Source organism: Cetorhinus maximus, chromosome 1 (assembly GCF_964194155.1).
Source record: "Cetorhinus maximus chromosome 1, sCetMax3.hap1.1, whole genome shotgun sequence".
NCBI lineage: Eukaryota > Metazoa > Chordata > Chondrichthyes > Lamniformes > Cetorhinidae > Cetorhinus > Cetorhinus maximus.
Genome location: NC_135879.1, coordinates 107,279,142 through 107,304,898, shown reverse-complemented (window position 1 = coordinate 107,304,898; position 25,757 = coordinate 107,279,142). Strand labels below are relative to the sequence as shown.

Here is a 25,757-nt window from a genome sequence, read left to right as displayed (position 1 = left end):
CACTGGAAATAGACTTCCAATCACAGAAACACCCCTCTACCATCGCCCTCTGCTTCCTGCCTCAGCCAATTTTGAACCCAACATGCCACTTTGCCTTGGATCCCATGGGCTCTTATTTTCTTAACCAGCCCGCCATGAGGGACCTTATCAAAAACCTTGCCACAGTCCATGTGGACTACATCAAATGCATTACCCTCACCAACACCCCTGGTTACCTCCACAAAAAATTCAATCAAATTTGTCAAACATGACCTTCCCTTAACAAATCCATGCTGACTATCCCTGATTAATCCATGTCCCTCCAAGTGCAGATATATTCTGTCCCTCAGAATTCTTTCCAGTAGCTTCCCCACCACTGAGGTTAAACTGGCAGGCCTGTAATTTTCTGGTCTATCCCTTCCTCCCTTCTTTAATAATGGGACAATGTTAGCAGTCCTCCAGTCCTCTGGCACCTCACCTGTGGCCAGAGAGGATTTGAAAATTACTGCCAGGGCCCCGGATATCTCTTCCCTTGCCTCCCTCGATAGCCTGAGATGCATCTCATCCGGGTCTGCGGATTTATCCACTTTTAAGGCTGCTAAACCTGCTAGTACCTCCTCTCTCTCTCTTTGTTAATTTCCCCTAATATTTCATAATCCTCCAACCTGATGTCTATATCTGCGTCGTCCTTTTCCATTGTGAAGATCGACGCAAAGTATTCTTTGAGGACTGTACCCACGTCTTCCGGATCCACACACAAATTACCTCTATGCTCCCTAATTGGCTCCACTCTTTTCCTAGTTATTCTCTTGCTCTTTATATGTTTAAAAAACCCTTTTGTGTTTTCCTTTATTCTACCCACTAATGCTTTCTCATGCACTCTCTTAGCTTTCCTAATTCCCTTTTTACGTTCCCCCTGACAGCAATTTCTGGATTTCTGTGATAACGTATGTGCAAAGGGCAGAAGTAGCTGTCAGATTCATAGTTGTAATGATAGCAAACAGTGAGGCCATGATTTTCCAGCCCTGATGCGGTGGGACCTGCCGCGGGAGATTCGGCGGCCCAGCCAAAAGTCCATTGACTTTCAGCGGGACCAAATGATCCTGGTGGTGGGCAGGGCCCGAAAATCCTGCTCTGACAATTTTGTTGTCATTACAACTGTAGAATCTAGGCCTTTTTAAGCCATCTGAAATTTTGTTTTTCAATACTTTAGTTACAAGATGTTGGTTCTGAACTCGCAAAAGTGAATGATGTGCTGAAAACTGACTTTGAAGACTTGATTCAGAAGGTAAACAATGTTCTTTTCTTTTGGAACTTTTAAACTTCCAGTTATGAAATGCTGTCACCTCCTGAGTTCTCCAGGCTCTTGTGCTGTTAATGCTGTTACGTTTACTAAATTTTGAAGTGTTGATTGTTACTACAGTATTGAAACTTGCATGCTGCATAACAGATTCTATGGTTTCTATGGTTTCTATTTTTGAGCCACATTTAATGTACTAAAGGTAAATTCCAAAGCATTACTTGGGTGTGTTTTTTTTGGTTGTAAAGATTAATAACAATCTCTTCAGGTGACCTTCGGTTTCTTCAAGGGAATTTGCTACACATGCTCTTGGAAACAGATTGGCAGAGGAAAAATTCAGTTGAAAAATAGAGTGGTGGAGATGTCAAAGTACTGGTAGCAAGCCAGGGTTAATTAAGGACTGTTAGGGTGATGCCGAAATCTGCAGGTACTGGCAGCTAAGATCTGTGTGTTTTATATGCATAATATGAAGCTGCATCTTGTATGCTCAGGGAAGTGTGAAATGGAGTCCCATCAAAAGCAGTTAAGCTATGTTAAGCTATGTCCTTCAAAAGTAAAACTGGATGCATTAAGAATGAAACAGAAGCCAGCTGGGATACTCAAATACCTAAAACAAGTGGAACATGACTAATGGCATCTGTAGACTGTAGCTGGTTGGAACTGAATAGTCAGTAACTAATAATAATCAACAATACTTGCTCAACGTTTTAATATTCAGTTTATCTTTTTGAAAGACAGTAAAACAGCAGAACATGTTGTACGTTTTCCTTGTGACCAGTAACATCCCTTGAAACCGTTTCTGGTTTATACTTGGTTGTTTCGTATTTGTTGAACATTTGTGTATAAATGATATGCATACATGTGTCAGTATACATGTCTTTTATATATAAAATTATCTGTGCTTCTCGTGCATTTTCCTATTATGTTAATTTTAAAGCAGCCTTGTAGTTTGTTTTAATGGTAAGAATTGAAAGATAATATTGCCTCGGGTTTTAGTTGTTACCTATCGGTGGAAATTTAGTAATAGTTAATTAGTGCAACCATGATTTGAATAATTTCAGTAGAAGGCTTGGTTTTTTTAGGTAACTGAAAGTGCATGCTGGAAATTTATAACTAAAATCTAATGGGGTTCTAATAATGAGTTGAACATATATGAAGTATACATATTTGAAATGAGATTTTGACAGTCTACTGGACTATGTTTAAGAATTGTGATTTTGAACTTTTAACTTATAACCTACAAGAACTTTAAAATGTCTGAATACGAAGTGTCACAAAATCCATACTATGCAACAATTATAAAATGAAGGGCATCAAACAAATCTTCTGCTTCTTCCGTCTCTACATGTACAGAGTAGAGAATTGGTTTGGGATTTACGAAGCATGTTTTTGGTTTTACCTAGAATGGCTAAATTACCTTGCCTTGCACTGTCCCTATTCTCTATTCCCCATCAGAAAGGTAATTGATCATTAACAAGGCCAGATCTCTTAACAGCAACAATGATTGAAGACAGGCTACTTCTTGCTCACCAAAGGCAGCAAATACTGAGTTGGAAACATATATTAACACAAATTTCTGTCTTACTACAATACCCGAGAGTGCATATAATAATGGGGGGACGGTGATACAGTGATAATGTCACTGGACTCGTAATTCAGAGGTCCAGGCTAATGCCCAGGGAACATGGGTTCAAATCCCACCACAGCAGCAGGTGGAATTTGAATTAAAATGAATAAATCTGCAATATAAAGCTGGTCGCAGTATATAAAGCTGTTCGCAATAATGATGATTATGACAACAATCATCGATCATCAACCCATCTGGTTCACCATTCTCCTTTAGGAAAGGAAATCTGTTGTCCTTAGCTAGACAGGTTTACATGTGACTCCAGACCCACAGCAATGTGGTGTTTCTTTTTTATTCATTTATACAACGTGGGCATCGCTGGCTCAGCCAGCATTTATTGCCCATCCCTAGTTGCTCTTGAGACGGTGGTGGTAAGCTGCATTCTTGAACTGCTGCAATCCCTGTGGTGTAGGTATACCCACAGTGCTATTAGGGAGGGAGTTTCAGGATTTTGACCCAGTGACAGTGAAGGAACAGTGATATATTTCCAAGTTAGGATGGTGTATGGCTTGGAGGGAAACTTGCAGGTGGTGATGTTCCCATGCATCTGCTGCCCTTGTTCTTCTAGAAGATGGTGGTCGTGGGCTTGGAAGGTGCTGTCTAAGGAAACTTGGTGAGTTCCTGCAGTGCATCTTGTAGATGCTACACACTGCTGCTACTGTGCATTGATGGTGGAGGGAGTGAATGTTTGTGGATGGGGTGCTAATTAAGCAGGTTGTTTTTTCCTGGAAAGTGTTGAGCTTCTTGAGTGTTGTTGGAGCTACACTCATCCAGGCAAGCGGAGAGTATTCCATCATGCTCATGACTTGTGCCTTTTAGGTGGTGAACAGGCTTTGGGGTGTCAGGAGGTGAGTTACTCACCACAGCATTCCTAGCTTCTGACATGCTCTTGTAGCCACAATATTTATATGGCTTGTCCAGTTCAGTTTCTGGTCAATGGTAACCCCCAGGATGGTGACAGTGGGGGATTCAGCGATGGTAATGCCATTGAATGTCAAAGGATGATGGCTAGATTCTCTCTTGTTGGAGATGGTCACTGCCTGGCACTTGTGTGGCGCAAATATTACTTGCCACTTGTCAGCCCAAGCCTGGATATTGTCCACGTCTTGCTGCATTTGGACTTGGACTGCTTCAATATCTGAGGAGTCGCGAATGGTGCTGAACATTGTGCACATATCAGCGAACATCCTCAGTCCTGACCTTATGATGGAAGGAAGGTCATTGATGAAGCAGCTGAAGATGGTTGGGCTGAGGACGCTACACTGAGGAACTCCTGCCTGGATCTGAGATGATTGACCTCCAACAACCACAACCATCTTCCTTTGTGCTAGGTATGACTCCAACCAGTGGACAGTTTTCCCCTGATTCCCATTAACTCCAGTTTTTCCACGGCTCCTTAACCCCACACTTGGTAAAATATTTCCTTGATGTCAAGGGCAGCCACTCTCACCTCACCTCTATTAACTGCCCTCTAGAATGGCCTAGCAAACCACTCAGTTCAAGGGCAATTAGGAATGGGCAACAAAAGCTGGCCTTGCCAGCGACACCAATGTCCCATGAAAAAATAAAGAAAAGGAAATGAGCAATCATTTGTTGTCAAAGTAACAGTGAAGCTAATGGAGCTCATTTTGTGCAGATGCAAGATTAAGTGCAAAAATCAAAAATTTGCTGTCCTAGCTGCATCTCCACTTTTAGCTTCGCGAAGCTGACATCTCACTGTTTGTTTCACCATTGATGTACATTGAAAGGTGTGAAGTTGATGTAATTGTAGATGCAGATTAAGGGTGGAATTTTTTGTGCCAGCTGGTGTCGGGGGTGTTTGGCGGTGTGAGTGGACAATATGGCGAGAAGGCCAAAAATTGGTTTCACGACATCTTGAAACCAGGTTGTAATCGTCTGCTCTGCCCGTCAACGGCAGGCCACATTTCCCGGCGTCAGGAACGTAATTGTAATATATCTGCATATCGTTATAAGCCCAGCTTGCCAGAATCATTCCCCCAAGTCAAATTTACTGCCCACTCCGGTGCAGAACACGTCTTGGCAAGTGTGACATACAGAAGTTGGGACTTAATGTCGGAGCCTTGCTCACATCGCAGTCATCCGAGGAGCAGAAGATGCTGGAGCCTGACAGTAACTGGACCCTGGAGGAACGTCCATTGCATGCGCGTGGATCCTGATGGACATGGCTCTGCCGTGAAGCAGCCCGCGGAAGGTACAAAGTCACTGTTGAGGTTCTGCTTTATGACTTCAGTGTCTTGGCCATGGTCTGCAATGGATGACCGTCGACGGGGTGGAGAGGAAGGTCCAGCTGTGAGCGGAAGGGGAAGATGTACCAGGGGGTGGGAGAGAAAGGCCTAGGTTCAACTGAGAGAGGAAGATATGTCATGGATGGGGGCTGAGATAGGGAGGGGATGAACAAAGACGTCAGTGGAGGGTGAGGTTGGGAGTGAGGGGAATGTAAGTGTTGGTGGGGGGTGAAGTTGAGAGTGGGGGAATGAAGGTGTCGGTGGGGGGGTGAGGTTGGGAGGGGGGAATGAAGGTGTCGGGTTGTTGGGGGGGAGTACGGGGGAGTTGGGGGTTAAGGGGGAGAATACGGCAAGTGAGTGAAAGAGTTCGGAGAGAGGAAGGAGTAAGGGTGGAGGAAGGAGTCTGGAAGGAGGAAGGAGTAAGGATGGAGGAAGGGGGAAGGGAGTGGGAGGAGTCCAGGCTGGTGATGTCCAGGTGAACGTGTAAGGGAGGGGTCTGTGGAGTCGATGGCTGCCTCCTGGGGAGCGAACTGAGGGTGGGCGTGGTAGGAGTGAATGGTGAGAATGACAGAGGGCAGTGTGAGGCAGGAGGGTGAGGGTTCGACAGTATCTGTAGAAGGGATAGCAAGGGGGGTGGTGGTGGGGACTCAGAGGCAGACACGGACCCTGAGGGCTGGAAGGAGGAGGCCGAGGAGGTTAATGTGGATGGGGATGGAATTTTCAGGAAGGTAGGAAAATGCACGTTCACCTGGACATGCCCAAAAGAAAAGGGTTGTGGCTTGTAGGTCATGGAGGGGAGGTGGAAGGTGATGCTGGGGGCTCTACAGTGATGGGGGGAAGGACATGGGTGACTGGGGAGGGGAAAGGACGGGGGACCTGAAGAAAAGTGTTAGCCGTACAATGTTTGCAAATCCAAAAGTGAAAGGAGACTCATGGTGGGCGGCAACAGGTGCTGCCTGGGAGTGTGATCAGTGGGTGGGCGGAGATGCAGGTCAGCTCAGATGGACAACGGAAAGAGAAACCCAGCAAGCAGCGTTGAGAATGCTCAGGACATTGAGATGAGTGTGATGGGGGAAAGATCTATGTGCCTGGGAGTGCGCTTGCATAAGGCTCTGAAAGGCCCTGCCACATGCACACTTCTCTTTCCAGAATCACTCGTGAGCCAACTGTGCGCAGCTGAACTGCTAATACGGGGCAGGGGGGGGCGGGGGAATGTGGGAGGTGACTTGCGTAGCCTGTAAATAAAGCTGAAAGACACCATTACTATTTCACTATTCAGTGAAAGTGAATATATTTTCAGATTGTAAAATGACAAAATGTGTTTGCCAGTGCAACCAACATTGGTCAGCATTTCTTAACTTTTCTGGCCTCAGACTTCTGGGTGCTGCCCTGACATCTGCAGCAGGGGTGGAGGCAGCCTCTGCAATGGTTGGACCTGTTGCCTCTGATGACTTCAGTGGGGTCCTCTGGAGCGTTGAGGCCTTGGAACCCCGGCTTGCTTTGGCTGTCCGACTGTGGGCCAGCTGTTCCCTCTGCGGCGACAGACGACGAGGTTGAGGGGGGTCACAAGGAAAGGGGACTGAGAAGGAGATTCCTGTGTGGATGACCCAGGGGTGTTCAGCTGCCAGTTCTTCTCCCTTCGGGTGTCCTAGGGGCATAGCCTGACCTCTTGAGGGGAAGAAGCACCTGGAGGGACGAGGTGCTCCGTTTCCCCCTTGCTTTGCCAATGCTAGAACTCATCTATGTCTATCACGATGGAGTGCAGGTCTGCGTGCATCTTCATGTTGCGCCGGACCACGGTCTCCATAGCGTCCACCATCGTCCCCACGGAGACCTCAATGTGCACACATATGGGCACCACTTCATCAGAGAGCAGGTGGAGGCATGCCTCTGACTTGCGTGCCACTCTGTTGAGGGCTTCCAACAGCTCTGCGTGATGTTCCTCCGCCTTCTGCTGATTCTCCACGATGAGTTGGAAGGCCAAATCCAGATGCTCATCATCTGACTCAGACTTCACAGATGTCTCTTCCCCAGCAATCGCCTGAGTGCCAGGGAGCTCGGCTGACTTGCCGCCTCCTGCTGCAGACACATGTCTCTGCCGTGACCACCAGATTGTGAACCTGAGCCTACTCCAGATCTAGGTTCCACCAAAATGTGTGTCTCTGCGCTGGTGCAGGGTATAGTTAAGTGCTGTGATGGGTCTTCCAACTGCTTAATTCCAGCCCTTCAATGGAGGAGGGCTCCTCTTGGCTGGAGGTGAGGACATGGATGGAGCTGAGGGACTGGCTGGCTGACTGTGTCAGTCGCTTGGCAGAATTCCCTGTGAACCAAAGTAGAGATAATTATTGCATGGCAGCGGAGTCAAAAGCAGGAGAGAGAGCACTCTCAGTTGCGCTGAGAGAGGGCTGACGTGGTGCAGGATCCGCATGTGGGTGTTCACCGCCAACCTCACTGTTGCCCCAGGCACGGTCCACGTCCTCACCTGTCAGCACGATGGTGTGCTCCCCAAAGTGCTTGAGAGACCTAATGTGGGTCACTCCACCCCGCAGGTCTGGGACCTCTCCCTGCTGCTTTGATCCAGCTTCTCCTCTTGATGGAGAGGGTGTGAGCAGGAGGTATGGCACTGCGTGGAATATTTGTGTGGTGGGCAGAGCCATGGACAGGCTGAGGACACGAGCTCTAGAGGGTATGAGCCTGATGGAGATGTGAGGGTGTGTGTGAGAGTTAGTGGTGTTGTCCCTTGAGGTGTGAGATCCCTGTGATGTATGATGGGTTTTAGCGTGTGAGAGTTGAGAGTGATGAGAAGAGTGACTTATCCTGGCGGAATGAGATCATTCATCCTCTTTTGGCACTGGGTTGCTGTCCTCTTTTGCAGCGCATTGGTGCTGACTACGCTGCCACCGCCTCCCATGCTGGATTGGTGACCTTGCTTTTGGTCTATGTCCAGAGTGGGGGTAGAGGACGGCGGGCCTCCATGGTGTTCAAAAAGTGCTTGAGGAACACGTCACTGAATTAGGCGGGGCCGCTGTCTTTTTGCCTTTCGGGGCCATGTCTTCCATGCAGCAGTGTTCGGCTGGAAGCACTGACAGGTGTGCGTGCAACTGTACTTTAAATATGGCGCCTGACATAAGGAAGTGGTGAGGTGACGGTGTGGCAGGCGAACCAGAGGCCGCCTGCCAATGAAATGGTTTGTTTCCTAGAAATGGGGATTGGGATGACATGGCACGAAAACCCACGATTGCTACCGGCAGATAAAACGTTCTTTTTCCCGCTCGCTACTGCATGTAGTGCAAATCTGGGACGATTCCACCCAAAATTTCCTGCAATAAGTTGAGACTTGTGCATTTCAATGTAAATACCCTTTTTAACAGTGTGATATGTGTTAATTATTGCCAGTCAACCTGTCTGGCATTAAAAATGAACTTTTATACTTTTGGGGTCTCTTCCTTCAGGTATTAATTGTGGAGATTTTTAAAAATGTTAAATTTAAAATCAAAACTTTTTTAAATTTTCCATTGTCTTTTATTTCTCTCCCTTTTCTCTTAATATAATCTTTCCTTTCTGATCTGTCATTGGATTCATCCACCCTGATTTACACTTCCTTCACTGTCCTTGCACTTTTTCACAATCCTGAGTTTGGCCTGCACACTCAGGTTCCAAATGTCTTGCTTTCCTTACTGCGATGTTTTCAGCTTGCACATCCAGTGATTTGCCACGCAAAAGAATTTAAAACCTAAATGTGCAAAGGTAAATCTTAAACAGCAAATACTGTTGGACTGTCTCCTTCAGAAAATAGCTGCTCAATACATTTTACATTCTTTACAAGACACATGTCTCTTTCCCACCTCCCTTTAAGAAAGAGTTTCATACCAGTATCTAAAATGGCAGCCAGGTGACCTATGCTATCTGCTGATGTCTATACAGGAGTATCACACCTTTAGGAGGAGGCAGTGGCATAGCAGTAAGGTCACTGAATCAGTAATCCAGAAGCCCAAACTAATTCCACCACGGCAGCTGATGGAATTAAAAAATTCGATTAATTAATAAATCTGGAATTAAAAGCTAGTCCCAGTAATGATAACCATGATTTTCGTTAAAACCCATCTGGTTCACTAATACCTGTTAGGGAAGAAAACCTGTCATCCTTACCTGGTCTGACCTACAAATGACTCCAGAGCCACAGCAATGTAGCTGACTCTGAAATGGCCTAGCAAGCCACTCAGTTACATCAAACCACCATGAAGTCTAAATGGAATGAAATGGGCGGACCACCTGCCATCGACCTAGGCACCGAAAAAGAAAAAGACAAATCCAGTGCTGTCGACCCTGCAAAGTCCTCCTAACTAATATCGAGGCTGGTGTCAAAATTGGGAGAGCTATCTCACAGATTAGTTAAGCAACAGCCTGGCATAGTCATCCTCACAGAATCATACTTACAGACAATATTCCAGACACCACCACCACCATTGCTGAGTATGTCCTGTCTCATTAGCAGCTCAGACCCACCAGAGGTGACGGCAGAGTGATTTACAGTTGAAGTCTGATGGCATCAAGTCAAACCTGAGCAAAGAAACTGCCTGCTGATTACCACCTACTACCCTCCCTCAGACGAGGAGTTAATACTCCTCCATGTTGAATGCCAATTGGAGGAAGCACTGAGGGTGGCTAAGGCACAGTATGTTCTCTGGGTGGTGGACTTTAATGCCCATCACCAAGAGTGGATCAGTAGCACCACTACTGACTGAGCTGGCTGAATTCTGAAGGACTGGGTCTGTGGCAGGTGGTGAAGAGAACCAACAAGGGATGACCACCGCACAGTACTCCTCCATGTTGATTGCCAATTGGAGGAAGCACTGAGGGTGGCAAAGGCATAGAATGTACTCTGGGTGGCGGACTTTAATGTCCATCACCAAGAGTGGGTCGGTAGCACCACTACTGACTGAGCTGGCTGAGTCCTAAAGGACTGGGTCTGTGGCAGGTGGTGAAGAGAACCAACAAGGGATGACTGCCACACAGTCCTTGTGGAGACAAAGCTGAGTCTTCCCATTGAGGATACGCTCCATTGCGTTGTGTGGCACAAGCTGTAACCTCATACATACGAACATACGAACCAGGAGCAGGAGTAAGCCACTCGACCCCTCAAGCCTGCTCCGCCACTATTGAGATCATGGCTGATCTGATTGTAACCTCCCACCTACCCCTGATAACCTTTCACCCCCTTGTTAATCTAGAATCTGTCCAGCTCTGCCTTAAAAATATTCAAAGACCCCGCTTCCATTGCCTTTTGAGGAAGAGTTCCAAAGACTCACAACCCTCTGAGAGAAAAATTTATCCTCATCTATCCTAAATGAACGACCCCTTATTTTTAAACTGTGACCCCTAGCTCTAGATTCTCCCACAAGTGGAAACATCCTCTCCACATCCACCCTGTCAAGACCCCTCAGGATCTTAAAGGTTTTGATCAAGTCACCCCTTATTCTTCTAAACTCCAGTTGGTACAAGCTTAACCTGTGCAACTTTTCCTCATAAGACAATCTGCCCTTTCCTGGTATTGGCCTAGTAAACCTTCTCTGAACTGCTTCTAACACATTTGCATCTTTCCTTAAATAAGGAGACCAATACTGTACACAATACTCCAGATGTGGTCTCACCAGTGCCCTGTACAACTGAAACTAACCTCCCTACTTTTGTATTCACTACCCCTCGCAATAAATGATAATGTTCTATCAGCATTCCTAATCACTTGCTGCACCTGCATACCATTTTGTGATTCATGCACCAGGACACCCAGGTTCCTCAAATCTCAGAGCCATTTAGGTAATATGCTTCTTTTTTATTCTTCCTGCCAAAATGAACAATTTCACATTTGCCCACATTATACACCATTTACCAGGTCTTTGCCAACACACTTAACCTATCTATGTCACATTGTAGCCTCCTTACACCCTCCTCACAACTTACTTTCCTACCTATCTTTGTGTCGTCAGCAAATTTAGCAACCATACTATCTGTCCCTTCATCCAAGTCATTTATATAAATTGTAACAAGTTGGCGCCCTAGCAGTGATCTCTGTGGCACACCACTCGTTACATCCCGCCAACCAGAAAAAGACTAATTTATGGCTACCCCCTGTTTTCTGTTAGCTAGCCAATCTTCTATCCATGTCAATATATTACCCCCTACACCATGAGCTTTTATTTTCTGCGATAACCTTTGATGTTGCACCTTACTGATTGCCGTCTGGAAATCTAAGTACAGTACATCTACTGGTTCTCCTTTATCCACAGCACATCCTTCAAAGAACTCCAATAAATTGGTTAAGTATGATTTCCCTTTCACAAAGCCATGTTGATGCTGCCTGATTGCCTTAAACTTTTCTAAGCGCCCTGCTATAACATCTTTAATAATAGCTTTAACATTTTCCATACCACATGTTAAGCTAACTGTCCTGTAGTTTCCTGTTTTCTGTCTCCCTCCCTTTTTGAATGAAGGAGTTATATTTGCTATTTTCAAATTTAATGAAACCTTTCTTGAGTCTAGGGAGTTTTGGAAAATTAAAATCAACGCATCAACTATTTCACTAGCCACTTCTTTCAAGACTCTACGCATTTCACCCGCTCTACCATTACCATCAAGTTGGGGATCAACCCTGGTTCAACGAAGAGTGCAGAAGGGCATGCTAGGTACAGCACCAGGCATACCTAAAAATGAGGTGTCAACCTGGTGAAGCTACAACACAGAGCTATACTTGCATGCCAAACAGCAGAAGCAGCATGCAATAGACAGAGCTAAGCGATCCTACAACCAATGGATCAGATCTAAGCTCTGCAGTCACGCGACAGTGAGTGGTAGTGGACAATTAAACAACTAACAGACGGAGAATTCTCCACAAATATCCCTATCCTCAATAATGGGGGAGCCTAAAACATCAGTGCAAAAGACAAGGCTGAAGCATTTGCAACCATCTTCAGCCAATTCAATTCACTCCATGTGATATCAATAAATGCTGAACGCAATTGACACTGCCAAAAGCTATAGGCCCTGACAATATTTCAGCAGTAATACTGAAGACTTGTGCTCCAGCCCTAACTGCACCCCTAGCCAAGCTGTTCTAGTATAGCTAGAATACTGGCAACTACCCAGCAATGTGGAAAATTGCCCAGGTATGTCCTGTACACAAAAAAGCAGGATAAATCCAACCCAGCCAATTACTGCCCTGTCAGTCTACTCTCGATCATCAGCAAAGTGATGGAAGGGGTCATCGACAGTGCTATTGAGCGGCACTTAAACAGCAATGATCTCACTGATGCTCAGTGTGGGTTCCACCAGGGCCATTCAGCTTCTGACCTTAGTAAAGCCTTGGCCCTAACATGAACAAAAGAGCTGAACTCCAGAGGTGAGGTGAGAGCGACTGCCCTTGACATCAGGAAACATTTGAGCGGGTGGGGCTTCAAGGAGCTCTGGCAGAACTGAAGTCGATGGGGATCAAAAGGAAAACTCTCCATTGGTTGGAATTGTACCTAGCACAAATGAAGATGGTTGTGGTTGGTCAACCATTTCAGTCTCAGGACATCGCTGCAGGAGTCCCTCAGGGTAGTGTCTTAGGCCCAGCCATCTTCAGCTACTTCATCAATGACCTGTCCTTCATTATAAGGTCAGAAGTGGGATGTTTGCTGATAATTGCACAGTGTTCAGTACCATTTGTTACTGCTCAGATACTGAAGCAGTCTGTGTTCATGCACAGCAAGAGCTGGACAGCATTCAGGCTTGGGCTGATAATAGCAAGTAACATGCATGCCACACAAGTGCCAGGCAATGCCCATCTCTAACAGAAAATCCACCATCATCCCTTGATATTCAATGGCATTACCATCGCTGAATTCCCCATTATCAACATTCTGGAGGTTACCATTGACCAGAAACTGAACTGGACCAGCCATATAAATACCGTCACAACAAGAGCAGGTCAGAGGCTAGGATCTCTGTGGCAAATAACTCACGTTCTGAGTCCTGAAAGTCTGTCCACCATCTACAAGGCACAAATCAGGAATGTGATGGAATACTCTCCATTTGCTTGGATGAGTGCAGCTCCAACAACATTCAAGAAGCTTGACACTACCATCCAGGACAAAGCAGCCTGCTTAATTGGCGCCCCATCCGCCATACACTCCCTGCAGCACTGATGCACAGTGACAGCAGTGTGTACCATATGCAAAGTTCACTGCAGCAACTCACCAAGTTCCTTTGACCGTATCTCCTAAACCCGCAACCTCTACCACCTACAAGGACAAGGGTAGCAGATGCATCTGAACATCACCACTTGCAGGTTCCCCTCCAAGACACACACCATCCCGACTTGGAATGATATCACCATTCCTTCACTGTCGCTAGTTGTCAGCATAATTTTTAGCACACTGAGGATTATTTAGCAAATGTTGTCCAATTGCGGAATCACATCTAATGTTGGACACTTTTTAGTTTTGCAAGCACAGGCTGGTTGGGTATAGTCTATACCTTGCCCGTTGTGAACAGCAGAAGGGACATGCTCTTTGATACAATCGCCAGTTTTTGGGATGTACGGCCTACATGTCTAGCATCACACTGGCACTGAAATTCATATACCACATTACTCATTTGTGTGATAGGCAGAATGTCTTTTTGGCTTGACAGCAGCATCCTGTTAGTGGCAAATATCACTCATGTTGCGACTGCATAATAGCAGTGGGAGACAGATAGCTTCACCTGTTGCTCAAAATTTTGAGTTCGTTACCCTTCCAGGGTAATCTGAGGTAGACTGGGCACTTTTCAGGGCTGAAAGTGACTGTTTAGGCCTTAGGGCCGTTCATAAGTTTGCGTGATATACAACACAAAATGATCTGATCAGGATAGCCATTATCCCAAAGGATGTCTTTGATGCGCCCTATTTCAGCATCAAACTTGCATGGTAAACAAATGGCTTGGGCCCTATTTATAAGGTTGCTGATAAGGCCAATCTTATAGCATGTGGAATTGTAATAATCCAAACATGTGTATTGACCAGTGAAGGTAGGCTTGCGGTAAACCGTAGTAGAGAACTCCCTAGCATACTTCTCAACTAGTATGTCAAGGAAAGGGAGTTCATTTGACTGTTCCATTTCAAAGGTGAATCTGAGCACAGGATGCAGCCCATTAAGACATGCAAGAAAATTATTACATGCTGCTATGGATTTAAATATAGCAAATGTATCATCCACATATCTAACCTCCATATGTGGATGATATGTGTCCAACACTAGATGTGATTCTGCGATTGAATAACATTTGCTAAATAATCCTCAATGTGCTAAGAATTACACTGACAACCAATTTAAGATTGTCAGTCGGGCTCGTGGGGTGGCACAGTTGCGTGTACTGGAAGCTATATACATATTAATATACAGGTAAAAAGAACTTGTACACACATTGCGCCTGTTTTAGCTAAACAAAATAAGTGATAACCATTCGCTGGTTCATTCCTCAGGGCAATGCCTTGACCAATCAGAAGTAAGCTGCCTGGTTTAAATTTCAAACAATGCTTGGCAGTTAACTGTCAGTCACCATTAACTGCTGCCTTCTCCATGGCAACACCTCTACCAGAGTCCACTTGCCAACCAATCAGTATTCTCTTCTCGTACGGTATAAAGTTGCTCTCTCAACATTGATATTCTTGCGATTGTCCTGATGAGTGCAAGATGAAAAGCTTCGAAAAAATGTCTTTTTTCAGCAGTACCCAAGTTCTATCAAACGGCTAATCACAGTATATTATAATTTTTAAAAAACATCTGAGTTTCCATGCTGATCAGGGTGAGAAGTATATTGCTTATACCTAGTCTTGGTATTTGGCATGCTCAGGTTAGTTATAGTACAGCTAGTTGCATGGAGAAATTCTCCTCACCCAAATGCAACAAAATGCTGTAAACCCAAACTCAGTAGATTACATCCTACAGAACCAATGCGAATCTCAATTTTCCAGACCAGCCAGCTGGATTAGTTCACTGCATTTTAATTTTGTTCATGCTTAAACAATAAGTATTGATATTTAGTTGCTTTACTCTGGTCAGAGTAAGATTGCCAGTTTATGCTGAATCATGGCTAACATTGTGATATTGATGTGTAGCTATTAGGAAATGAGTTGAAACTGTCCAAACTTAATTCGTCAAACCAAATCCTTACAAACTGAGAAGACGTTCATTCCATCAGTCAGAAGAGGAATGATGCACGTGTCTCTTGGCTAATAATCATAATGAACTTAGTTTAATTATCATCATAAAATTATACAGCTCAGAAGGAAGCCATCATGCTTGTGCACACTCTTTGAAAGAACTTAAGGACTCAAGAATTAGGAGCAGGAGTAAGCAGGACTCTCAAGCCTGCTCTGCCATTCAATAACATTGTCTTATCGGATTATGGCCTCAACTCCAATTTCCTGTTTGTCCCCATAGCCGTTGACTCCCTTGTTGATAAAAAAATTGTCTAACTCAGCTTTCAATATATTCGATGACCTTGCCTCTACTGCTGTGTCAGGAAGAGAATTCCATAGACTAATGACTTTTGAAGGAAAAAAAATTCTCCTCATCTCAGTCTTAGAGGTGAGGCACCTAATTTTTAAACTTATCCCCCACGTTCTTGACTCCCCCACAAGGGGAAACACCCTGTCAGCATCCATCCTGTCAAGTTCCCTCAGGATCTTATATGTTTCAATAAGATCATCTCTCATTCTTCTAAACTTGAATGGGTATAGGCCTAATCTTTCCTCATAAGATAAACTCTTCACCCCAGGAATCAGCCGAGTGAACCTTCTCTGAACTGTTTCTCATGCACTTATATCCTTTCTTAAGTATGGTGACCTAAACGGTGTACGCCACTCTAGATGTGGTCTGCCTAGTGCCCTGTACAGCTGTAGCAACAGTTCCCTACTTTTATACTTGAACCCCCATGCAATAAATGCCAACATTCCATTTGCCTTGCTTTACTTGCATTCTAACTTTTTGTCATTCATGTACCAGGACATCCAGAGCCCTCTGTACCACCAAGTTCTGCAATCTCTCGCCATTCAAATAAGAAACTGCTTTTCTATTCCTCCTGCCAAAGTGGACAAGTTTGCATTTTCCCACATTATACACCATGTGTCAAATATTTGCCCATTCACTTAACCTATCTAAAACCCTTTGTAAACTCTTTCAGGTGGGATTTTTGTTCAGGGGGGGGTCAGATGGCAACAGGAGTCAGGCCTGCCACCCCAGAAACTGTGCGAAGGCAGCTACAGGGACTGCTAGTTGTGGAGGCGGGCTGTTTAAAAGGCCCACCTTGGTGGCCTGGGATGTCGTCCCAATTGTAATAACAACAATAAAATTGAATACAGCCCTGTAGCCTTCACCCTCACACTCCCTCACTCCACCACACACACACTCTCCATGTCCCCTCGATGCTATATTATGCACTGCACCCATCCCATGGCACCTCATACTCTCTGTGCTAACCTATGGTACTTCCATGGCCATTCACCCAGTACAGTCCCTGTACAGAACCAATGAACCTTATAGTAACAATAGCATGTGTGAAAAAGCTTTTTTAAAAAAGTTATTCGTTCATAACTTTCTGAAAGAAGGTTTTACTACAGCCCAATAAAAATGTCAATCAGCCAGACCTTTTAGGTATCAATAGCAGAAACTGCAAACACTTGACACCTATTTATCTTGTGTAAATAAACTTGAACAACTGTACCATAGAACCATAGAAAGGTTATGGTGCAGAAAGAGGCCATTCAGCCCATCATGCCTGCACCAGCCAAAACAGACAAAAAAGAAACTAGCCACTCATTTTAATCCCACTTTCTAGCACCTGGTCCGTAGCCTTGCAGGTTAGAGCACTTCAGATGCAGATCCAGGTACCTTTTAAATGAGTTGAGCGTTTGAACCTCAACTACCAACTTAGGAGGTGAATTCCAGACGATCACCACCCTCTGGGTGAAAAAGTATTTCCTCATGTCCTCTCTAACCCTTCTACCAATCACCTTAAATCTATGCCCCCTGTTAAATGACCCCTCAGCTAGAGGAAACAAGTCTTTCCTGTCTACCCTATCTTGGCCCCTCATAATTTTGTACACCTCAATTAGGTCATCCCTTAGCCTCCTCTGTTTTAAGGAAAACAAACCTAGCTTATCCAATGTCTCCTCATAGCTGCAATTTTCAAGCCCTGGCAACATTCTCCTCTGCACTCTCTCCAGAGCAATTATGTCCTCCCTGTAATGTGGTGACCAGAACTGTGCACAAAATTCCAGCTGTGGCCTAATCAGCGTTTTATACAGTTCGGTCATTACATCCCTGCTTTTGTATTCAATACCTCACCCAATAAAGGAAAGCATTCCATATGCTTTTTTGAACACCTTGGCCACCTTTCCTGCCATCTTCAACGACCTGTGGACATGCAGTCCAAGGTGTCTCACTTCCTCAACCCCTCTCAATAACTTCTCATTATTGAGTATTCCCTTGCTTTGTTTGCCCTCCCCAAATGCATTACCTTGCACTTTTCTAGTTTGAATTCCATTTGCCACTTCTCTGTCCATTCAACCAAACCATTGATATCATTCTGGAGTCGACAGTTGTCCTCTTCACTATCAACTACATGGTCATTTTTTGTGTCATCTGTAAATTTCCCAATCGTGCCTCCCACATTTAAGTTTAAATCATAAATATATACAACAAACAGCAAGGGCCGCAACACTGAGCCCTGTGGAACACCACTGGAAACTGTTTTCCCTTCGCAAAAACATCCATCAACCATTACCCTTTGTTTCCTGTCACTGAGCCAATTTTGGGTCCAACCTGCCGCCTTCCCCTGCATCTCATGAGATCTCACTTTCCTGACCAGTCTACTATGTGGGACCTTGTCTCAAGCTTTACTGAAATCCATGTAGACAACATCCACTGCACTACCTTCTTTAATCCTTGTTACTTTCTCAAAAAAATCTATTAAGTTGGTAAGACATGATCTTCCCCTAACAAAACCATGTTGACTATCCCTGATCAATCTGTGTCTTTCTAAGTGATAGTTTATCCTCTGTCTCAGAATTGTTTCCAATAATTCGCCCACCACCGAACTCAGACTGACCATCCCATAATATTCTGGCCTATCCCTTGTACCCTATTTAAATAATGGTCTAACGTTCGCAGGCCTCCAATCATCTGGGACCTCACCTGTATTTAGTGAGGATTGGAAAATGATCCTTGGAGCATCCGCTATTTCCTCCCTGGCTTCCTTCAAATGCCTGGGATATATTCCATCTGGCCTTGGTTATTTATCCACCTTCAAGGATGCCAGTCCCTCCAATACTTCCTTTCTCATTATGCTTATTGTATCTAATATTTCACACTCCTCCTCTTTAACTGGAATGTCTGCATCATCCCTTTCCTTAGTGAAGACAGAGACAAAGTATTCATGGAGAACCCTGCCCACATCCTCTGCATCAACCCACAAGTTACTATATACGTCTCTGATCGGCCCTACCACTTCCTTAGTTATTCTCTTGCTCTTAATGTACTGGTAAAACATCTTAGGATTTTATTTGAGTTTACCTGCCAATATTTTTTTGTATCCTTTCTTTGCTTTCCTAATTTCCATTTTTACTTCACCCCTGTACTTTCTATACTCCTCTAGGCTTTCTATAGTATTAAACTTATGACTGTCATAAGCTTTCTTTTTCTGCTTTATCTTGGCCTCTATGCTTCTGGATAACCAGGGGGCTCTAGATTTGGCAGTACCACCCATTTTCTTTGTGAGGACATATCTACACTGTGCCCATAGAATCTTGCCTTTGAATGCCTCCCACTGATTTGACACAATTTTTCCTTTGAATAGCTGTATTTCTCGCCACTCTCACCAGCTCACCACTCAGCTTTGTAAAACTTGTCTTCCCCCAGTTAGAACTTTTACTCCTGGTCTACCTTTGTCCCTTTCCATAATGATGTTAAATCTAACTATATTATGGTCACTATCCCCAAAATGGTCCCCCATTGCGACTTCGTCCACTTGCCCAGTTTCATTTCCGAAGACTAAATCTAGAATTGTGCCCCCTCTTGTTGGGCTTGTTACTTGCTAGCTAAAAAAAGTTCTGTTTAATGCAGTTCAAGAATTTTGCACCCTCTGTACCCACCACACTGTTCGTATCCCAATTGATATTAGGGTAGTTGAAATCCCCAATAATTACTGCCCTATTGTTTTTGCATTCAGAAATCTGTCTACATAATTGCCCTTCTAACTCCCTTCCATTATTTGTGGATCTATAGTACACTCTTAGCAGTGCAGCTGCCCCTTGTTTATTTCTGAGCTCAATCCATATGGCCTCATTTGATGCTTCATTTAATATATCGTCCTTCCTCACAGCTTTAATTGATTCTTTAACCAATATTGCTACACCCCCATAAAAACAAAAAGCTAAAAGCTACTGCGGATGCTGGAAATCCAAAACAAAAACAGAATTACCTGGAAAAACTCAGCAAGTCTGGCAGCATCGGTGGAGAAGAAATCAGTTAACGTTTCGAGCCTTCACGGCCCTTCGGCAGAACTGAAGCATAGTTAGGAGAGGGGTGAAATATAAGCTGGTTTAAGGTGGGGGGGGGCGGGGGGGGGAGAGAGAAGTTGAGGGTGTGGTGATTGTGGAGATAAGCAAGCAGTGATAGGAGCAGATAATCAAAAGCTGTCACAGACAAAAGGATCAAAGAGGTGTTGAAGGTGGTGATATTTGTCTAAGAAAAGTGCTAATTAAGAATGGAAGACAGGACACTCAAAGTACAGCTCTAGTGGGGGTGGGGTGGAAAAGACTAACAAGGTTTTAGTTTTAGATTTAAAAATAATGGAAATAGGTGGGGAAAGAAGAATCTACATAAATTATTGAAAAAAAAAAAGGGGGGGTGGGTGGTGGAGAAACGGGGTGGGATGGGGGGAGGGGGAGTTTAAGATCTAAAGTTGTTGAATTCAATATTCAGCCCGGAAGGCTGTAAAGTGCCTAGTCGGAAGATGAGGTGCTGTTCCTCCAGTTTGCGTTGGGCTTCACTGGAACAATGCAGCAAGCCAAGGACAGACATGTGGGCAAGAGAACAGGGTGGAGTGTTAAAATGGCAAGCGACAGGGAGGTTTGGGTCTTTCTTGCGGACAGACCGCAGGTGTTCTGCAAAATGGTTGCCCAGTTTGCGTTTAGTCTCTCCAATGTAGAGGAGACCGCATTGGGAGCAACGAATGCAGTAGACTAAGTTAGGGGAAATGCAAGTGAAATGCTGCTTCACTTGAAAGGAGTGTTTGGGCCCTTGGACGGTGAGGAGAGAGGAAGTGAAGGGGCAGGTGTTGCATCTTCTGCGTGGGCATGGGGAGGTGCCATAGGTGGGGGTTGAGGAGTAGCGGGTGATGGAGGAGTGGACCAGGGTGTCCCGGAGGGAACGATCCCTACGGAATGCCATCAGGGGGGGTGAAGGGAAGATGTGTTTGGTGGTGGCATCATGCTGGAGTTGGCGGAAATGGCGGAGGATGATATTTTGAATGCGGAGGCTGGTGGGGTGATAAGTGAGGACAAGGGGGACCCTATCATGTTTCTGGGAAGGAGGAGAAGGTGTGAGGGAGGATGCGCGGGATATGGGCCGGATACGGTTGAGGGCCCTGTCAACGACCGTGGATGGAAAACCTCGGTTAAGGAAGAAGGAGGACATGTCAGAGGAGCTGTTTTTGAAGGTAGCGTCATCAGAACAGATGCGACGGAGGCGAAGGAACTGAGAGAATGGGATGGAGTCTTTACACGAAGCGGGGTGTGAGGAGCTGTAGTCGAGGTAGCTGTGGGAGTTGGTAGGCTTGTAATGGATATTGGTGGACAGTCTATCATCAGAAATTGAGACAGAGAGGTCAAGGAAGGGAAGAGAAGTGTCAGAGATGGACCATGTGAAAATGATGGAGGGGTGGAGATTGGAAGCAAAATTAATAGATTTTTCCAGGTCCTGACGAGAGCATGAAGCAGCACCGAAGTAATCATCAATGTACCGGAGAAAGAGTTGTGGGAGGGGGCCGGAGTAGGACTGGAACAAGGAATGTTCCACATACCCCATAAAGAGACAAGCATAGCTGGGGCCCATGCGGGTACCCATAGCCACACCTTTTATTTGGAGGAAGTGAGAGGAGTTAAAGGAGAAATTGTTCAGTGTGAGAACAAGTTCAGCCAGACGGAGGAGAGTAGTGGTGGATGGGGATTGTTGGGGCCTCTGTTCAAGGAAGAAGCTAAGGGCCCTCAGACCATCCTGGTGGGTGATGGAGGTGTAGAGGGATTGGACATCCATGGTGAAGAGGAAGCGGTTGGGGCCAGGGAACTGGAAATTGTTGACGTGACGTAAGGTGTCAGAGGAATCACGGATGTAGGTGGGAAGGGACTGGACAAGGGGAGAGAGAAGGGAGTCAAGATAACGAGAAATGAGTTCCATGGGGCAGGAACAGGCTGACACGATCGGTCTGCCAGGACAGTTCTGTTTGTGGATTTTGGGTAGGAGGTAGAAGTGGGCCGTCCGAGGTTGGGCGACTATCAAGTTGGAAGCTGTGGGAGGAAGATCTCCAGAGGAGATGAGGTCAGTGACAGTCCTGGAAACAATGGCTTGATGTTCTGTGGTGGGGTCATGGTCCAGGGAGAGGTAGGAGGAAGTGTCTGCGAGTTGACGCTCAGCCTCCGCAAGGTAGAGGTCAATGCGCCGGACAACAACAGTACCACCCTTGTCAGCGCAGAAGATGCAACACCTGCCCCTTCACTTCCTCTCTCCTCACCGTCCAAGGGCCCAAACACTCCTTTCAAGTGAAGCAGCATTTCACTTGCATTTCCCCTAACTTAGTCTACTGCATTCGTTGCTCCCAATGCGGTCTCCTCTACATTGGAGAGACCAAACGCAAACTGGGCGACCGCTTTGCAGAACACCTGCGGTCTGTCCGCAAGAAAGACCCAAACCTCCCTGTGCTTGCCATTTTAACACTCCACCCTGCTCTCTTGCCCACATGTCTGTCCTTGGCTTGCTGCATTGTTCCAGTGAAGCCCAACGCAAACTGGAGGAACAGCACCTCATCTTCCGACTAGGCACTTTACAGCCTTCCGGGCTGAATATTGAATTCAACAACTTTAGATCTTAAACTCCCCCTCCCCCCATCCCACCCCGTTTCTCCCCCCACCCCCACCCCCCCCCTTTTTTTTTTCAATAATTTATATAGATTCTTCTTTCCCCACCTATTTCCATTATTTTTAAATCTAAAACTAAAACCTTGTTAGTCTTTTCCACCCCACCCCCACTAGAGCTGTACTTTGAGTGTCCTGTCTTCCATTCTTAATTAGCACTTTTCTTAGACAAATATCACCACCTTCAACACCTCTTTGATCCTTTGTCTGTGACAGCTTTTGATTATCTGCTCCTATCACTGCTTGCTTATCTCCACAATCACCACACCCTCAACTTCTCTCTCCCCCCCCAGCCCCCCCCCCCACCTTAAACCAGCTTATATTTCACCCCTCTCCTAACTATGCTTCAGTTCTGCCGAAGGGCCGTGAAGGCTCGAAACGTTAACTGATTTCTTCTCCACCGATGCTGCCAGACCTGCTGAGTTTTTCCAGGTAATTCTGTTTTTGTTTTGCTACACCCCCATCTTTTTTATCCCCTGCCCTATCCTGCCTGAAAACTCTATATCCAGGAATGTTGAGCTGCCATTTTTGCCGTCCCTGAAGCCAAGTTTTCTTATAGCAATGATATCCTGCTGCCACGTGGCTATCTGTGCCCTCAGCTCACTGGCTTTTTTTTTACTATGCTCCTTGTGTTTATACATATACCTTTTAACACTGCCAAATTCCTGTGCTGTACACTTTTTAACCTGTGCTGCTTCTGTCTTTCAAAGTCACACTCTGATTCTCCATCTCCCTTTCCCTGCGTTGAATTTGCCCTCAGGTTCCCAGTCCCCTGCCAATCTAGGTTAAGCACCGCCCCCGACAGCATTAGCAAATCTTCCTGTGAGCATATTCATCCCAGTCCTTTCAAGTGTAGACTGTCTGGCTTGTGTTTGCCCCACCTTCCCCAGAACTGGTCCCAATGCCTCAGAAATTCCATTCCCTCCCTCCTACACCAGCGTTCCAGCCATGTGTTTAATTGCTCAATTCTCCTATTTCTATACTTGCTTGCACTTGGGACTGGGAGTAACCCTGAGGTTACTGCTTTAGAGGTCCTGCTTTTCAATCTCTCTCCTAACTCCCTAAAGCCTGCTATCAGGATCTTATCCCTTTTCCTACCTACGTCATTGGTACCAACATGGACCACAACCTCTGGCTGATCGCCCTCACCCAGAAGAATGTCCTGCAGCTGCTCCGTGACATCCTTGACACTGGCACCAGGGAGGCAACTTACCATCCTGGACTCACGTCTATGGCCACAAAAATGCCTGTCTGTTGCCCTAACTTTTGAATTCCCTATTACTACTGCTCTTCCCCTCTTCTTTCTTCCCTCCTGTACAGCAGAGCTACTTGTGGTGCCACAAACTTGGCTCTGACTGCACTCCTCCATGGAACCAATGCACTCACCGGTATCCAAAATGGAAAACCGAGTGGTGAGTGGGACCCCAGGGGACTCCGGCACTACCTGCTTAATTTTCTTGGACTGCCTGGTGGTCACCAATTTTCTTTATGCCTCCAAACATCTAAGCTGTGTTGTGACTGCCTCTCTGAACATGCTATCAATGTAGCTCTCGGCCTCATGAATGCGCCACAGTGACTCCAGCTGCCGCTCAAGCTTCCCAACCCGGAGCTCAAGGTCCTGCAGCTAGTGACACTTCCTGCCCATTTGGTCATCTAGGACACCGGTAGCATCCATTACTTTCCACATATTACAAGCCATGCATTCCACACAACTGAGCTGTCCTGCCATGTCTTCAATTTACTTACCTTGTGTTAACTTTATTTTACTTTGGTTTAGTTATACAACTTTATTTTACATGCCCTCAACTTAACTTTATTTCCCTATTGCTTGTGTTTCTTACTTAAATGTAAGCAGCCCCTTCTTTTAAACAGAACGTGTTTTTCTAATTCTCAACTACTTGATGACACTCCCTAACAGCAGTTTCTCACCAACCAATGAACTTAACGTTTTTCTTGTGATGTTAGGTGCTAGGTGCTGCTGAATGCCTGGGTCAGGATCCTCCTCTCACACTCTCCTCTAGGCGCTGCTGACTTCCTGTCCCATGGTCGTCCTTTCGCACACTAGGTGCTGCTGACTGGCTGGCTCAGGGTCCTCCTCTCACACTCTCCTTTAGATGCTGCTGACTGCCTGGCTCAGGGCCCTTCTCTTGCACTCTCTTCTGACACCTCTTGAACTTGACACCTCTTTAGCTTATGTAAGTAAATGCCTTGAACAATTGAGAAATAGGTCTAAGAGAAAAAAGCTGTCAATCAAGCAATGCTTTCCCTTGGGCGTGGCTGTTTCAACGGACTAATGGATGTCTGGGCTCTCAGCCAAACCTCATTATACATTCCTACTTTCTATCTCCCTCCTTTCTTGAATAAAGCTATCTAATTAGTCTCACTTGTCTGCTCTTTCCCCATAGCCTTGCAAATTTCTCCTTTTTCACGAAAATCCAATTTCCTTTTGAAAGTTTTTTTCTATATTCATTCATTCATGGGATTTGGGCTTTCCTGGCAAGGCCAGCATTTATTGCCCATCCATAATTGACCTTGAGGCAATGGTGAGTTGCAGCCTTGAGCCACTTCAGTCTTTGCAGTGAAAGAGTCCCCTTAATGTTGTTAGGGAGGGAGTTCCAGGATTTTGACCCAGCAACAGTGTAGGAATGGCTATTATATTTACAAATAAGATATGGTGTGTGACTTGGAGAACTCAGGTATGCCTCCTGTCCAAGCTGATATTGAATCTGCTTCCACCACCAGCGCTACTTTTTCAGGTAGTGAATTCCAGATTGTAACAATGTGTTTTTTTTTCTTTTTAAGTTCTTATTTCTTTCCTTGATTTTTTTGCCAATAATCTTAAATTATATCATTAATTTTTATAGTGCTACTGAGAACATGATAAAAACCTGTTTGCCCTGTTGGTTCATATGTTAATAATTTACTTATATAATTCTAGGGATATTCAGCATTTAATAATACTCCAGAAATGCTTCAAAATGAAACCAAATCGTTTTCACCAGGTACTGTTATAGTAACTTTTAATTCTCTGCATTTTTGATCTTGTGCATAAATTTGCCTTTTCCTTAAATAAACAGTGAATGATGGCAATCATAGCTTGACTGATGGTTAACTAAAAGATAAGTACGTATGTGCAAAAAAGTGCAATGTTTTAGAATTTTTTTTCAACTAATTTCTGCTGAACTTTTTTCTGGTATTTCTGTTTTTATGACAACATCTCAATTTTGCAGCACTTCCTCGTAAAGTTTAAGCAAAACCTAAGCACAATATGTGAAAGCTAGGACATAGTGTGTCTTTGTGTGTTTTTCCTGAATGTGCCAGAGTCACAGTTTCCTAATTCCCTAGCAATCTGTTTGCAGAAGCTACAGTAAATGTTTATACATGCCTATTTTGTTA

The 25,757-nt window shown here is 45.1% G+C and overlaps 1 protein-coding gene across 8 annotated transcripts in view; it reads left to right on the top strand.

The window, feature by feature from the left end:
- Positions 1 to 25,757, top strand: part of LOC144682600 (prominin-1-A-like) — a 297,236-nt gene that overhangs the window by 181,383 nt on the left and 90,096 nt on the right. For all 8 annotated transcript variants that reach the window (XM_078545151.1, XM_078545141.1, XM_078545114.1 and 5 more), the window contains exons 9-10: positions 1,193 to 1,267; positions 25,300 to 25,363. In XM_078545151.1, coding sequence (XP_078401277.1) covers positions 1,193 to 1,267; positions 25,300 to 25,363 — 139 coding nt within the window. The remainder of the gene's footprint in view (positions 1 to 1,192; positions 1,268 to 25,299; positions 25,364 to 25,757) is intronic.